The 17,592-nt window shown below is 37.7% G+C and overlaps 1 protein-coding gene across 1 annotated transcript in view; it reads left to right on the top strand.

The window, feature by feature from the left end:
* BOLL (boule homolog, RNA binding protein) overlaps positions 1-16,809 on the top strand; it is a 33,801-nt gene extending 16,992 nt beyond the window's left edge. The window contains exons 7-10 of the mRNA XM_004601251.3: positions 7,755-7,826; positions 12,351-12,398; positions 13,050-13,175; positions 16,693-16,809. Of these exons, the coding sequence (XP_004601308.3) occupies positions 7,755-7,826; positions 12,351-12,398; positions 13,050-13,175; positions 16,693-16,809 (363 nt within the window). The remainder of the gene's footprint in view (positions 1-7,754; positions 7,827-12,350; positions 12,399-13,049; positions 13,176-16,692) is intronic.
* The last annotated feature ends 783 nt before the right edge of the window (positions 16,810-17,592 follow it).

Below are 17,592 nucleotides of genomic sequence, written 5' to 3'. Positions count from 1 at the left end.
GTCTCTCTCCCTCTGACTGATTTCACTCAGCATGATATTCTCCATGACCATTCATGTATAAGCAAATTTCATGACTTCATTTTTCTAACAGCTGTGTAGTGTTCCACTGTATAAATGTACCACGGTTTCTTTATCCACTAATCTGTTCTTGAACACTTGTGTTGTTTCCAGATTCTAGTTATTGTGAGTAGTGCCACAATAAGCATAGGAGTGCAGGTGGTTTTTCTGCACTGTATTTTCGGGCAACTAGAGTATATTTCCAAAGCAGTATTACTTGGTCCTGTATAAGTTCAATTTTTAAGTTTTTGAGGACTGTTCATATTTCTTCCAGAAAGACTGGGCCAGTTGGCATCCCCACCAATTAGTGGGAGAGAGAGTTCTTTCTCTCCACTTCCATGCCAGCAGTAGTTGTTCTTTTTGATACAGCACATTTTACCTTTCTTCTGCACTCCAGACCATAGTGAACATTCAGATCATGAGTGCATTTTTGAGAGTCTGTCTAGAACAGTGGTATCAGAGTTTTTTGCTTATGTGTTTTAAACTTAATGAAACAGTTTTAAACCTAATGAAAAATTATGTGTTCACATTTTAACTTACTATGTAAGAAATCAGAGTTTAAATAACTTGGACATATTGTGGATTTGCTTTAAATACATCTTATGAAACTACTATAGCAATGGATTTTAAAAGTAAAAAATTTCCTGCATGATGACAAATACTAACTAGATTTATTTTAGTGATTATTTCACAATATATATATTTGATTGTACACCCAGAATTGTTGTATGTCATTATGTCTTGATGAAAAAGAATATTTACCCTACTGTTTATTTACTTAGTTAAATCAGTCAGTTGAATAATAATAGTCAGCTAGATCAAATTTACATTAAAAAATTCTAGATTTTTGTGGGGAAGACACCCTGCTGTGTTTAGGGCTTACTCCAGGTTCAGGAATCACTCCTAGACTGGGATCATATAGGGTGCTGAGGATTGAACCAGGATCTAACACATGCACGGCAAGAGCCCTACCCACTGTACTCTTTCTCCAACCCAGGCTAATTTTTAAATTCAAAATTATAATGTAAGTTAAATATATAGTTTTGACCATAATGTAATTTAGTTTGATTTCCTGGATGAAATGTTCACCCTCTTCCTTTTACTATGTCGAATATGGCTACTTTTTGCTGTATGCTCCAGTTTCTCAAAGGCACTGCCTTCTTGAATTATCTAATTGTTTCCCCACATAGTGTTCACATTTCAGAATAAAATGTTATATCAAGATCCAGCATAAAGGAGAAGTATGCCTTTTCATTGAGAAGGAGAAGGATGATAGTGAAAGAGGCCTAGAGTGGGCGTGAGTGTGCTTCTAAAAAGAAGCACTGTCAGAGAGAAACAATACTGTAGTACTGTCATTCTGTTGTTCATCAGTTTGCTGGAGCAGACACCAGTAACATCTCCATTGTGAGACTTGTTGTTTCTGTTTTTGGTATATCGAATATGCCACGGGTAGTTTGCCAGGCTCTGCTGTGCGGGTGTGATACTCTTGGTAACTTGCCAGGCTCTCCAAGAGGGACAGAGGAATCAAACCCGGGTAGGCCATGTGCAAGGCAAACACCCTACCCACTGTGCTATCATTGCATAGTAAATAGACACATTCAGAGTCAGTCCAAATATAGAAGTACCTATGAAGTGTTAAACTCAAAAGTAATACTCTTGGGCTTGAGAGATAGCACAGCAGGTAGGGCGTTTGCCTTGAACGTGGCTGACCCAGGTTCAATTCCCAGCATCCCATATCATTCCCCCGAGCACCACTGAGAGTAATTCCTGAGTGCATGAGCCAGGAGTAACCCCTGTGCATTGCCGGGTGTGATCCAAAAAAGGAAGAAAAAAAGAAGTAATATTCTTAAGCTTATTTATGTTTATTTTTGTCTTCCTCTATCTTGATTTAAGGCTTTCATAAACTCACAAAAGTAGAATTTTCTGTTTCTGGTGTATGAACTATCTCTCACTTAAATGGTTGCCAAACAGCTCTTCAAAGTATTTTTTAGCCAACAGGTGAATGAACTTCAATTTCTCTATAATCTCCCTTTAAGTTATTAGACTTTTAGTATTTTTGTACCACAATTATTATATATTATGTTGGTTTACTTTTTATTTGGGTAGTAGCTGTGATGTTGAAAATATATTTCATTCTGGTTTCTTTTCCTATGATCTGTCTCTTTATAGCCTTCAAGTTTGTTGGGGTAATTTGTTTCTTCCTTACATGCATTATATGAATTTTGTACATTGTATGTCTCTTTTTAACCTTTCAGTTTGATTTTCTGGATGAAATGTTACCTCTTCTTTTAATACCCTCTTCCTTTTAATACATCCAATATGGGTCATCCATTGACTATAATTTTGTTGTTGTTCTACACAAATACTTTAAATATTAAAATTAAATATTAAAATATTTTAATGTTGACAAATATTTTTGTCCATGACTTAGATTTCAGTGTTCTTTCATAAGAGCATAGGTATTCTATATATTCATTTTATTGACTGATCCATCCTCATCCTCTTCTGCTGTTGTGAAATGAGTTTGCTATCAAGTAACACATTTTTGGAAGGGACATCTCTTTCTGGGGTCTCTAGTCTGTTTCATTGGCATATTATGCCCTCTTCCCGATTCTGTTTCAATTCCTATTATGTCCTGAGTCTTAAAATATGATAGGGAAGTTCTCTAATTTTTGTCTTTAAGACTTTAAGACTCACCTATGCCTGTCTTTTCTTTTAGTATACATTTTATAATTTGGCTTGTTGAACTCTATGAAAACTTCATAAGATATTTAGATTAACCTAACAAATTTGGGTATAATAATAACTATTCAAACTCATGAAAATGTAAGCCTTTATCCATCAATACATTTTTCCATTAAAAAATTTCACATATATTTTATTGTATTTACTCCCAGATATTATAGTAGTTTGTTATATTTATGAATGGAATTTTTTTAAGTTCCAAACAGTCTAAGGTATAGTAATGCTTTTGATATTTTAATTGCTGAATCAGAAATTCCTGAAACTCTCATTAAAAAGTTATTTATGTTATGGTGTGCTTCTGTTTATTTTTAGTCTTTTGCTTGTTTATTTTTTCAAGTTGGTGTAATGTCTCTGATTTATGAGATAGCACTATCATACCATCACCTGATTTTTTCTAACTTTATTTAAACATCGTCGTTAACAAAATTGCTCTTAATACAGTTTTTTTAGGCATTCGGTGTTCCATTACCAATCCCAACACCATTGTGATCTTTCTCTATCACTGTCCCCAGCTTCCCACACATTCCCCATGCCTGCCCTCTTAACAGGTACAAAATACTTTAATTTTTGGTTTTGGGGACACATCCAGCATTGCTCAGGGATTACTCCTGGATCTGGGTTCCGGAATTACTCCTGGCAGTGCTCTGGAAACCATATGGGATGCCACATAAAATCGGGGTCGGCCACGCTCAAGGCAAACGCCCTACCCACGGTACTGTCTCTTTGGCCCAAATAATTTATTTTTTATATTGCTTGTTACAACAAAATGCTAGGTGGAATTAGCAGAAAATTGTTCAGAAAAGAAAATGTGTGAAAGTTGTTTTATTTCACAATGGTGCTATTAAAGTCATTGTCTGAGAATTAACTGAACTGTTTGCTGCTAATTGAGCCTTCTGTGTTATTGTTTTTGCTTATTGAGCTTAGCAGCCTTCTCTGCTACTTTCTGTTAATTTACTGTGCTCCCAGTAGGCTGTCAGTATCATGGAACTTAGAGATGTCATGTTTCCTGGCGCTCCAGAAGCTCCAGGATCTGCAGAACGAGGATGATTAGCAGCCCACCCAACTCCCTAAGAGGCCTAGAGTTTTTAACCCGAAGACTGGTGTACCTGGGACATCATTGGCATGCTATTTCTTCCAAGATAAGTCGTGAAGCTGCAAGCCAAGCTGTTCATATAACAGAGACTGTGGGGTGTAAGTGTGGATGTCATCAGGGCTTCTGCAGGGTGGGAACTTGGCATGCTCTGCCCTTCTGGAGAGGCCCCAGAATTTTCAGCCAGAAGACCAGCCAGTGTACCAGGGAGTTTTGTTGGCTTGACGTCTCTTCCAAATCAGTCACCATCATCTTATTCTTGAAAAAACAAACATATTTAGTGATTTTCCGTTAAGGGACAGATGGATGATTGGATGAGAGAGAGAGAGATTGGTAGATGGAGAGACAGATGAGCAAATGGACAGACGTTTTTGTTAGAAGATAATTTTAACCTTAACCAGAGTTTTCTAACCTTGTTACATTTAGTTGATTCTTTGTTGTGAGAAGCTTTTCTATCTATTGTAGAATGTTAAAAGTGTTCCACATTTGGGAATGAACAGCTAGTACAGGAGGGAAGGCATGTGCCTTTCATATAACTGCAGCAGCTACAAACCTGATTCAAATCCCCAGCACATGTGGTCCTCTTAACACCACTAAGGTTCACTTCTGAGCACAAAATCATCATCATCATCATCATCATCATCATCATCATCATCATCATCATCATCATCATCCCGTTGATCGTCGAATTTCTCGAGCGGTCTCAGTAACATCCAGTCATCCTAGCCCTGAGATTTTAGAAGCCTCTCTCTACTCGTCCTTCCCAACAATGCCGCATTGGAGACTCTTTCAGGATCAGGAGAATGAGACCCAGCTTGTTACTGGTTTTGGCATATTAATACACCATGGGGACTTTGCGAGGCTCTCCCATGTGGGCAGGAAACTCTCGGTAGTTTGCCAGGTTCTCCCAGAGGAAGAAGTAGGTTATAAGATATCATGAAGCCACTTTTCGGCCACGCGCTTCCGGGAGCTTGCTTTTAAGTCTCTGAATGTTGGCCGTTGATGGAATTACACAACTGGTGGGGGACAGTGGAAGGCAGTCACTGGGTGTGACCACCTAGCTGCTGGGAAATGGGAAATCTGGGCAGAGGAGGCCCAGTCCCGATCCCAGTAGCCTTGGAAGTCTCAGCCCCGGGTCCCACACACCTGGGTTCCTCTGCCGGTTCCTTCATGCATGAGGCTCGTTCGAACATGTGGAGAGGGGCCTTGAGCATGGCTGTGGCTAGGCTCCGGAGGTCTTCAGCGGGGAGGGAAGTTGGAGCCCATCCTCTCCAAGGGACCCCAGGGAAGACAGCTAGGTGAGCAGACAAGAGACTCTGCGTCACTCTCTTCTGGGAGCACAAAATCAGTGACCTCAAAACCCAAGAAATGTTATACACTTAGGAAAACCACAAATACTGCTAAATATTCTTTAAGGACCAAAGGCATATTGGTTTAATTTTTACCCTAAATCAATTAGGAAAGTTACTTTCCTTTTCTGTTTATGGGCCACACTCAGTGGCTTAGGGACAACTCTGTGCTCAGTGCTCAGTGCTTAAGTATGGTACTCAAGATCAAACCAAAGCCTTCAGAATGTAAAAAATGTATACTCAGCCTGTGGAGTTTACCCACTCTAAGAAAATTACTTTCTAGTTTAAGACTTTTATCATAAAAATACATTGAATTTTAGTGTTTTTTTTCTGTATATCCTAAGTAGCTGTGATTTTCCCCTCCTTTAATCTTCTGTGATAAATTTCATCATTTTTTTCCTAGTTTATTATTAGGGTGTGACTGTCTACAAATTGTACAAAACATTTTTTTCTTCAGCCTTAGGGTGAAATGAACATTAAAAGTTACAGATGTATACCACTTCTGGGAATATATCCCGAAAATGCAAAAAAGCACAGAAATGATATCTGTACCTATATGTTCATTGCAGCACTGTTCACATTAGCCGTAATCTGGAAACAATCCAAGTGCCCTAGAACAGATGATTGGTTAAAGAAACTTTGGTACATCTACACAATGGAATACTATGCAGCTGTTAGGAGAGATGAAGTCATGAAATTTACTTATAGATGGATAGACATGGGGAGTATCATGCTACATGAAAGAGTTAGAAAGAGAGGGACAAACATAGAAGGACTGCACTCATTTGGTGGAGTATAAAATAACATCACATGAGGCTGACACCCAAGGACAGTAGATACAAGGGCCAGGAGGATTGCCCCATAGCTGGAAGACTGCTTCATGAGTGGAGGGAAGAAGGAAGATGGAATAGAGAAGGGATCACTAAGAAAATGATGGCTGAGGAATCAGTCGGGATGGGAGATGCATGCAAAAGTAGGTAATGGACCAAACATGATGACCTCTCAGTGTCTGTGTTGCAAGCCATAATTCCCGAAAGTAGAGAGAGAGTATGGGGAATATTGCCTGTCATGGAGGCAGGGGGAGGGTGGGAAAGGGGGATGATGTGGAATGTGAACTGGTGGAGGTATGGGTGTTTGATCATTATGTGATTGTAACCCAAACATGAAAGCTTGTAACTATCTCATGGTGATTCAGTGAAATTTAAAAAGTAAAACAAAACAAAGCAAAAAAAGTTACAGATGTGGCCCAGTGGTAGAATACATCCCTTGCTCGTGTGGGGGTCCTGGTTCAGTCTTGGGCACCACACACACACAAAAAAAATTAAGGTTAAATTAAATCATATTAGGAAATAATTTTAATTGTTATCATTATATCCTATTTTATCTGTCTTGTAATATCATGTTCCTACTTTAATGATCTGTTTTTAAATAACTTATGGCTTGTGCCATTGCCTTGAATCATCAGATGTGTGCATGTTAGGTAAACTTCTCTGAGTGGGGGGACTTCCAAGCAGTGCTCAGGAGACCCAGAAGCCCCACTGGTTATTCTCAGTTCAGTACAAGGGCCTGATATTGGCAAATCTCATCAGCCAGTGCAGAGAGGCTGCAGAGCCCATATACAAATCGGTGCTTAAGGACCTAAAGGGCTGCACCCAAAAATGCTTGGTGCATCATGTGGTCCTGGGAATCAAATTAGGGCATCAAATCAGGGATGTGCCCTAACCTATGTAATATCTCTGAGCCCCTATCATATGGACTTTCTTCAAACAAATAACTTACAAATTTACTGATGGATTAATTCATCTAAATGTCAGATCAGTCAAATAGAATTTGACAGATAATTCAATAAATATATTTTCTTTTTAAGTAACATGAATAGAATGTTAACTTTGTAAGTAGTGGGAAAATGAGATATGATGATTCATTCAATCCTAAATGCTATGTCAACATCAGCTATCTACTACTCTTCATAACAGAAGCAGGCAGTGTTCAGCTGCCATTTTCCTTTTAGAATTACACTGTTACAATCTTTTCACCTGCCAAGTTTTTTGTTTTGTTTGTTTGGTTTTTTTTTTTTTTTTGCTTTTGGGGTCACACCCGGAAACTCCCGGCTCATGCACTCAGGAATTACTCCTGGTGGTGCCCGGGGGACCATCTGGGATGCTAGGAATCGAACCCAGTCATCTACGTGCAAGGCAAACGCCTTACCCACTGTGCTATCACTTCAGCCCCTACTGTTATAATCTTTTAAGGTTGCACATTTCAGACTAAAATTAAACTTTACTGATGGTGGTTTTAAGATTAGTTTAGAAATGAAATCATATAGAGTTAGGAATGCTGTGATGACTTAAATAAACAGGTAGAATTGATTATATTAAGAGATGGAAAAATGATATTTCCAAACATAAACCATAAATTGAGTGGCATTTAGGTAACAATTCCAGATAAATTTTCTTGTAAACTGCCTGAAAAATTTTTACCTAAAATGATTTTATTTTTCTTTCCTCGTTTAGTCGCGTTCTATATCTAGTTCCCCTGTGATGGTAGCTCAACCAGTTTATCAGCAACCAGCATATCACTACCAGGTAAACATCAAATTAAAATGAAAATGATCTTTGATACTTGTAGTTCTTTCTAAAATAACCTATATTTTATTCTTACACAAATAGTCTAGTTGAAATCTAAAAGATAGACCCTGATAACACTGAGGGGTTTTTTTCTTTTTATGAGTAGAAGTGTTACAAAGAAAGATATGAATTGTTCGCTTATATTTACAAATGTAATTCCCTTAAAATTGTCACCTTGGATAAGAATCTTTGTTCTTTTCACATGAGGCTGACACCCTAGGACAGTAGATACAAGGGCCAGGGGGATTGCCCCATAGCTGGAAGACTGCTTCATGAGCGGAGGGGAGAAGGCAGATGGAATAGAGAAGGGATCACTAAGAAAATGATGGCTGGAGGAACCAGATGGGATGGGAGATGCATGTCGAAAGTAGATAATGGACCAAACAGGATGACCTCTCAGTGTCTGTGTTGCAAGCTATAATGCCCAAAAGTAGAGAGAGAGAATGGGGAATATTGTCTGCCTTAGAGGCAGGGGGGAGGGTGGAAAAGGGGGGGCATACCTGGGATATTGGTGGTGGGGAATGTGTACTGGTGGAGGGATGGGTGTTTGATCATTGTGAGATTGTAACCCAAACATGAAAGCTTGTAACTATCTCATGATGATCCAGTAAAATTTAAAAAAATTTTAAAATTAAAAAAAAAGAATCTTTGTTTCTTGTTACAATTTCAAGATTAGTAGCTTTATCAGTTTTTATTAGTCAAAGCAAGTAATGCAAAGCTTGAGTATTTGTATTTTTTCCTTTATAAGTAGTAATTTCATTTACCAATGACAACAAATCTACTTGTAAGTCATTTTATTTAATATTTTTATTAAAATATTTTCTTAGGGGCAGGAAAATAGTCCAAAGAAGTGGAGCAAATGCAGATGTGCCCCAGAAACCAATAATATTTTTTCTGAGAGATTATACAGAGTCTTTTCATTTTAAATTTGGTATAAAGAACATAGACTTCAGCATGTCTTGGGGATCCTAACACAGCAATGTGTCTTCCATTAGTAGTTAAAATATTAGCACAAAGTTGATAGTAACTTACTTTATATGATAGGTCTATGCAGTCTTCTGATTACTTTGTTTTTTTCACTTCAGAAATAAAAGACTTTATTTTAAAGAGACAAATGATGATTAAAATGTATATAATTAAACAGTAAAACTAATCTTAAGAACGTAAAACCTTTTATAGTGTCACCTTGCAATAAGTACCTTAGACGATTTAACTTTTGAAGGGGAGAGGGTTGGGTTTGACCACACCCAGCAGTGCTCAGTGACTATTCCTGCTGGATGCCCATATGTGATAATGGGAATTTCAACTGCATGCAAGGCATATACCTCAACCTCAACCTAGCTTTCTTGCCGCAAGTCCTTCTCTCTTAAAATGTTATTTTTATTTTACTATAATTCATATTCCATCAACTCACCTGTTGGACAGTAGAGTGGGTTTTTAGTAAATTCACAGTTATGCAGCCATTTCTAAAACATCAAAATTATTCATTGTTATACTAGTAGAACATTTAATCAATTTTAGAACATTTAACCACTCAGTAGAAAGCAAAGTAGAAAAAATAATGCATTAGATTAGCAGTCTTCCCCCCCAAACTTTATTTATTTTTATTAATAATGTAGGAGTACTGCTATTTGTTCAGCCATTGATTAGCTGATTGAATTAGGCATGAACTCCGCATTACTTTTTTTTAATTGTATCACCATGAGATAGTTACAAAACTTTCATGTTTGAGATTCAGCCATACAATGATGAAATGTCCACTAGTGCACATTTTCCACCCACACACATCCCAGTCCTCACCCTGCCTCTATGGCAAACAATTTCTACTCTCTAATTTTGGGCATTACATTTTGCTTGAAATTTCCCACCACCATTCAAGCCTAACTACAAGGGGAAAACACTAGATAATTTATTTTCCATTGCTCATTTTGAATATCATGAGAGCTCACACAGGTGCAATTGTAAATGTAAATTTCTAGATCGTAAATGGTTGGGTTCCAGAGACATCTCTGTATAGCACTAATCCATTTTGGTATTCAATTGGGATTCTATGGCCCAGGGCTGTTGGTGCGCTAAAATGGCGCCCGAAGATAAATTGTGGACAGAAGAGCCAATCTGCAGGCGGGTGGGGACCTGGGGAGGGACAGCCAGGTCCTCTGCTGCCAAGCAGCTGGAGATTCAGTCTTGGAACCTGCATACCTGGGTCTTGCTTGTGGAAGCTCTTGGTCACTGGGATTCCATCTGGAGTAGGCAGGGAGACTGCACCTGCTCCATCTCAGGTGCCCCAGTGAAATTGGCCCGGTATACCCCCTAAACTTTAAGGGGTAACCAGTAGTGTACTTTGTATAAATTTGCCCTTTTTATATAGTTGGAATCCACAATATATGGTCTTCTGTGGCTGGCTTCTTTCTTAGAGATTATATGCAATCACTATGTCCTTGGTATTTATCCATATGCTGGTATGTATCAAAACTTTGTTTTTATGGATAAATAATATCCCAATATATGAATGTATGACTTTTTTTACCCATCAGATGCTGGCCATTCAGGTGATTTTCCCTCTGGCTGTTATAAAGTTCTTTAAATACCCAAGTACACATATTTATATGCACATTTTTATTTTTTATGTCTTAGGTCTGAGAGGTATAACCATTCCAACATTTGGAGAAAGTGTCAATAGTTTTTTAAAAATTACTACACCAGAGGGGGGCTGGAGCAATGGCACAGTGGGTAGGGCATTTGCCTTGCACGCAGCCGACCTGGGTTCGATTCCCAGCATCCCATATGGTCCCCTGAGCACCGCCAGGGGTAATTCCTGAGTGCAGAGCCAGGAGTAACCCCTGTGCATTGCCAGGTGTGACCCAAAAAGCAAAAAAAAAAAATTACTACACCAGAAGTTTCTGAGGGTTCTAATTTTTTTACATCTTCACCAATGCTTATCAGGCTTTTTTATGGTACCCAGATTCGTAGATATAAAGTGGTACCACACTGCAACTTTGATTTGTTTATTCCAAATATTAATGATGTTGAGTATATGGTAATGTGTTTATTGACCATGTATATATATTTAGAGAAATATCTATTCATATCCTAAACCCCTTACTAGGTTTGGGGTTTTTTGTTATTATAAGAGTTGATTATATATTCTAGGTTATTAGAATATATAATATTAGATATTTGCGAGAGGGGCTGAGAATTATGAAGAGAGTGTTAAATGCCCCTCTGGGAAAGACAACTGCCACAGCACTGTAGCACTGTAGCATTGTCGTCCCGTTGTTTATCAGTTTGCTCGAGCGAGCACCAGTAACGTCTCCATTGAGAGACTTGTTGTTACTGTTTTTGGCATATCAAATACGCCGCAGGTAGTATTGCCAGGCTCTGCCATGCAGGCGGGATACTCTCGGTAGCTTGCCGGGCTCTCTGAGAGGGACCGAGGAATCGAATCCAGGTCAGCGTTGTGCAAGGCAAACTCCCTACCCACTGTGCTCTCATTCCAGTCCATAATATTAGATAATTTGAAAATATTTTCTCCTCTTCTGTGGCTTTATTTTGACTTTGGTGGTGTTCTTTGCAACACAAATGCTTTTCCCCCCACTACCTGGGATTGAACCCAGGGTCTCACGTGTGCTCTGGCACTGAGTCATAACCCGCTACAAATATTTATTCCTTTTTTTCCCCCATTCCATAGGTTTCCTTTTTATTTCCTATCTCAATACACCCTTTCCCCTTACCCCTTCGTTGTTGAAGAAATGAACAAGGGTTGAAGCTAACAGGGCTTACACACACACACACACACACACACACACACACACACACACAGAGCTGTGATACCAATTTTTATCTGTAGTGTTCACCAAGGGTCACACAATTGTTATGGAGCTTGCATACAATGCTTAGTAAGGTTTGCATTCATTTTGTTTTGATGCTTATACACATGCTCATCAGAGGTTACACTTTCCAGCCATGGCATTCACACATCTTTTTTATTTTGATGTTCACTGGAAGGAGCATCCTTTTTGTGGAATAACCTTTTTGTGGAATAATTAACAGTCACAACCTTTTTGTGGAATACACACACATAGCTGTAGTATGGTCAGAACTGTTTAATGAGCAGGAGATCTCAGGCAGCAGAGGTCCCAGGGTGGCATTAGGTACAAGTGGAATGACCACTTGCTGGCAAGGCAGACATGTTAAGCTACTGCAGTATTCTACCACATGCCATGTTTTTCATTTTAATAAAGTCAGTTGTGTTTCTCTTCTTGTTGGTTGCTTGTACTTTTGGTGTTAACAGTTTTTTAAAATAGCACAATTCAGCACCATAACAATTTATACCGATGTTTTTTCCTTTGATTTTTATATTAGCTCTTAACATTTAGGTATCTGATACATTTTAAATTAATTTTTAATATACTTTAAAAGCACAGGAGTCTAGTACCATTTTTTTCTAATCTGAATTGGCTCTCTTTTTTATTTTCATTTTAGGCCCCTACCCAGTGTCTACCAGGACAGTGGCAGTGGGGTGTTCCTCAGGTAAATACTAGCTTTTTTATCTATTGTAAAAATTCACAATTGTTAATGTTGGGTCAACTTAACATCTTTATTTTCTATTTATTAACTATATCTGTAGCAGTTGATCACCATTTCTTCACATACTTTTTGTGAAACTAAAATGAGATAATTTTAAATTAAAGCATTTTATAAATGGGTGCTGTATAAACATGGGGAATTGTTTTTTACCATTAGTACTACCAGAAAATTTAGCATTGACATTACTTGTTTTTGCTTCAGCCTGAGTTTTGTTTCTAAATAATTCATTTTTTTGATTATCATTATAAATAGTAGAGCACCAAAAAATTGTTTAATGAAATTGCCCATTTACCTGGGGAAGATTATGCTGATATATTATGCTATTAAAACCTTAATAGTGAGCTTAATATAATTATTTCAATTTATGAATGAAGTTCTGAACCACTAAAAACTTAATATTTACCATGACAAAGTTCTTTAGTGATACTTATAAAATTGGAATTTATAACAACCTAAAATTTCTCTTTTGTTGCTAAGGTACTATGCTATTTCTGAAAAAAGAATTTTAAAACATTTCTATGATTTATAAATATCATTCAGTTTAATTCAAATTAATAATCATATTTGAATTTAAAATGAGATTTTCTGTTTCAGTCTCCTACGTCTTCTGCTCCATTCTTGTATCTGCAACCTTCTGAGGTTATTTATCAGCCAGTAGAAATTGCACAAGATGGTGGATGTGTTCCTCCACTGTCTTTGATGGAAGCTTCAGTTCCAGAGGTATGTGTTAGTATTAAACTAAGTACACCTACTAATACTTCTTTCTTTGGGGGAGCAGTGGGGGGCAAGGTTGGCATCACACCTAGCAGAGTTCAGAGACTACTCCCAGCTCTGGTGGGAAACCATCCAGCGGTACTCAGGGGACCATGTGCCAAGGATCTAGCCCTGGTCTCCCATATGCACAGCATGTGTTTAGCCACGTGAACTCACTCCAATCTAGCTAGGCATTTTTTTCTTCTTAAAAAAATATTTGTAAGGGGCAAGAAAATGTACAGCAGTTGGGTACATGCCTGGAATCCAGCCAACCCAGGGTTTAATCCCCAGCAACACATGCTTTTCTCAAGCATTTCCTGGTCTAGCCTGCCTTGCAAGCACTTCCACGGTCCCAGGTGATGTCCAGTACCAGGATGCCCAAGCAGCGCTGCATCCTTACGCCCCTACATTGGACACTAATCTAGTTGGCAGAATGGTCCCCAGGCCTCCTGAGCACCTCCTGAGCACCTGGTGGGGTTACATGTATATAATATGTGAGGCCCAGGGCTTGATACTCAGCACCACACAAAATAATTAAAATTAAAATATTTGTTCACGACTCTTATTGAAGTTTCATCTTACATTTTCTTTGATTTATTTGTGTATCTTCCCATATTTCTACTTTTGCCTCCAAATGCTTTTTTTTTTTTTTGGTTTTTGGGTCACACCCAGCGACGAACAGGGGTTACTCCTGGCTCATGCACTCCTGGCGGTGCTCAGGGGACCATATGGGATGCTGGGTTTCGAACCTGGGTCTGCCTCGTGCAAGGCAAGCGCCCTACCCGCTGTGCTATCACTCCAGCCCCACCTCCAAACACTCTTAATGGATTTGGGAATAGGTCTTTCTGAACACTAAACTCAGGGAAATTTGTATCCTTCCTGATGTCGGAGGAGGTTTCATAATCTTTCCTTAGCTAATCTAAATTGCACAGTATCTGTAAGACATTCTGCATTGTTTACATATATGTAGATCATATCCTTGTTTAATATATAATGGTATTTAAAAAAAAAAACTTTTCATTCTCCTTTTTCTCCTGGTTTTCAGGGATGAGGTAGTAAAGTAACAATGCTTTTAAATTTCATTTTTAGCCAGAATCTACTTTGTGTGTGGGTGGGGAATAAGGGTGCCTCCCAAGGGATGTTTAGTAAGACCAGCTCATCTAACACACTCTGAAACTCTTTCTGCCCTTCTTTTCATGATACTGTTCTAAAAATATTTTTTACATCTTATTTTCCTATATATGCTGATCTTTTTCTTAATAAAATTTAATATTCAAGTTTTCATTTTTTGTCTTACATACTCACTGATGTTACCATATCCAAATGTCTAGCCCAAATTCATTGTTTTCTACTTAAACAGTGATCACAGTCAATATGACAGTAGCCATTGTTTACCTGTGGTTATTAAGCACTCTGAAATGGGTCTAGTCTGATGTTTTGCTTGGTTTTGTATGTTCTTTTGTTTGAGAATCATACCCTGTTGTGCTTAGGGCTTACTCCTGTTCCATGTCAAGGATCACTCCTGGTGAGGACTTTGGGGACCATATGCGTTACCAGAAACTGAACCCAGATCAGCTTCATGCAAGACACATATCTTGCTCACTGCATTGTTAGGCCCAAGATTAGCTCCAAGTGCAAAATATGTACCAAATTCTGAAGACAACATAAAAATAATTTGAAATTTTATATTATATTTATATTATATTATAATATATGACTTATTGTTATAATTTATATTATATTTGTTTATTATATTATAATTTATTATAATATAATCCTATTTTATTATATTATATATTTATTTATATAAAGTAATTTTATATTGCTTAGACCTAAATATATTTTAATGTATTGGTTTAAATAAGGCATTTTATCATTTTTTACTTTAATGTCTACTTTAATATATTGAATGACATATCTTACTTTGTATTTCATTGAGTGATGCTGTTCCTGAGCCCTCTTTCTTTTTTTTAATTTTTTAAATTTTATTGAATCACCATGAGATAGTTACAAGCTTTCATGTTTGGGTTACAATCTCACAATGATCAAACACCCATCCCTCCACCAGTGCACACTCCCTACCACCAATATTCCGGGTATACCCCCCCTTTCCTACCCTCCCCCTGCCTCCATGGCAGACAATATTCCCCATACTCACTCTCTCTACTTGTGGGCATTATAGCTTGCAACACAGACACTGAGAGGTCATCATGTTTGGTCCATTATCTACTTTCGGCATGCATCTCCCTCCCAACTGGTTCCTCCAGCCATCATTTTCTTAGTGATCCCTTCTCTATTCCATCTGCCTTCTCCCCTCCGCTCATGAAGCAGTCTTCCAACTATGGGGCAATCCCTCTGGCCCTTGTATCAACCATCCTTTGGTGTCAGCCTCATGTGATGCTACCCTAGACTCCACAAATGAGTGCAGTCCCTTTATGTCTGTCCCTCTCTTTCTGATTCTTGAGCCCTCTTAATTGTCAACAGTACACCTCTACTGTAAGTGATAGAAGTACAGATTTTGTTAAAAACGTAACTTTCCTTGAATTCTCACACAATTTCATAAATATCAAACTTTTTATTTTTGTATTCCATGTCTTACTGAATGATAATGCCATCTGCTGACAAACTATGAGTCATTTATATATTAGTTCCCTGCTACTTTCTCTACTACATCTTTCAGTTCTGTTTTAGTATATAATTTTTCTTCCAAACAACCTGGATAGATCCAAAATGAGATATGTTCTTAGTTTCTTCTATGCCTTTGTGCATACTACTCTTTTGTTCTTTCCCTAATTCTATGGTCAATAGTCGACTGTAGGGGGCAGAGTGATAGTACAGCAGGGAGGGTGTTTGCCTTGCACATGGCTGACTGGAGTTTGATCCCCAGCATCCCATAAGGTCCCTCGAGCACCACCAGGAGAAATTCCCGAGTGCAGAGCCAGGAGTAATCCTTGAGCATTGCCCTGGGTCTAACCCAAAAAAGCAAAAAAACAAGAATTCACTCCACTGAAAAACTTTCTGTGACTAACTCCTCGACTTTTCCTTTTTTCAGTGAAGCAAATAGTTTTTATTGAAATGTACTTAGAAGATGTGGGGGGGAAAGAAATAGAGGAATAAGTGTTCAAGAGAGAAATGGGTTTCTTCCAAGGGGAAAAGACTTGCACACAAACAAGCTAGTGAAGACACATAGAGAACTATGTGTTCAAAAGAGAACATAGCTTGTAAGAATAAACCCACTTTTTTAAAAGTTAAATCGGGTCATTTTGTTTACTTTTTCTCCCATGCATCACCTATACATGTGTCATAGGTAATAATTTTGAATATCTGTTTGTCCTGGTTCAGACCATAAGTTAACTACACATAAAAAATGTATACTGCATGTTTTTCTCCATTGTGTAGCAAAATGCCTAATACTTTGTAATGCTGAATAAACTTTTTTACTTCGTGTAAGTGAAAAGCAGTAATTTCCTTCTTTTTGTCATAGCCTTATTCTGATCATGGAGTTCAAGCAGCATATCATCAGGTTTATGCTTCAAGTGCCATTGCTATGCCTGCGCCTGTGATGCAGCCTGAACCAATTAAAGTAAGAAGCTTATTTTGATTTTTTTCCTTGTCAAATTTTAAGTTTTCCAAATGTCTCTTCTAAAAAGGAGCAACTTTGCTATTTATATCACATTTCTGATCAGAAGCACAAAAATTTGTGAACTCTTTAATGTGCAGGAAATGCAATTCTAAATTGAATATAATTCCCACCATTTTTGAACAACTTATAAACCATACATGGTCAAATAAATTTATTTACTGTGGTAAAACATGTAACTTGAAGTTTGACATTTGTAAGTGTATATGTGGAATTAATTGCATCTACAATTCTGTATAATTCCTAGTATCTATTTCTAAATTTTTTCAGTACACAAATAGAAATTCTGTACACATTACACATCTTTCTATTCCTGCTTCTCCCCACCCCTAGTAACCTCTGATATACTTTATCTCCAAGTTTGCCTAGATATTTTATATATTTACATTTTTATTATTTTTACTAATGTTATGTAACATTTAAAGAAAAATGAAAAGTATTAATCATCTACTTTTCCAAGTTCTGATGCTTCCTAAATCAGACACCAGGCCAAAGGTGGTAATCTAGTTTGATTCAGAAGTGGCAATCTACTTTGATCTATACACATGCTCAATATTTTAACTGAATTTCAATATATTCTATAGCAGGAATTTACACCTTGTTTCTTAGTAAAGCTCTTACATTTTCACTTTTGGGATTAGAGAAATGAGTTATATATCTAGTAAAAAAAACATATATTAGGCTGGAGAGATAGTACAGGGAGTATCTCATATACTTTGCTGTGCATGAAGCCAACCCCAGCTG

Source organism: Sorex araneus, chromosome X (assembly GCF_027595985.1).
Source record: "Sorex araneus isolate mSorAra2 chromosome X, mSorAra2.pri, whole genome shotgun sequence".
NCBI lineage: Eukaryota > Metazoa > Chordata > Mammalia > Eulipotyphla > Soricidae > Sorex > Sorex araneus.
The sequence above is the reverse complement of the archived record's forward strand: the minus strand, read 5'-3'. Positions and strand labels throughout refer to the sequence as shown.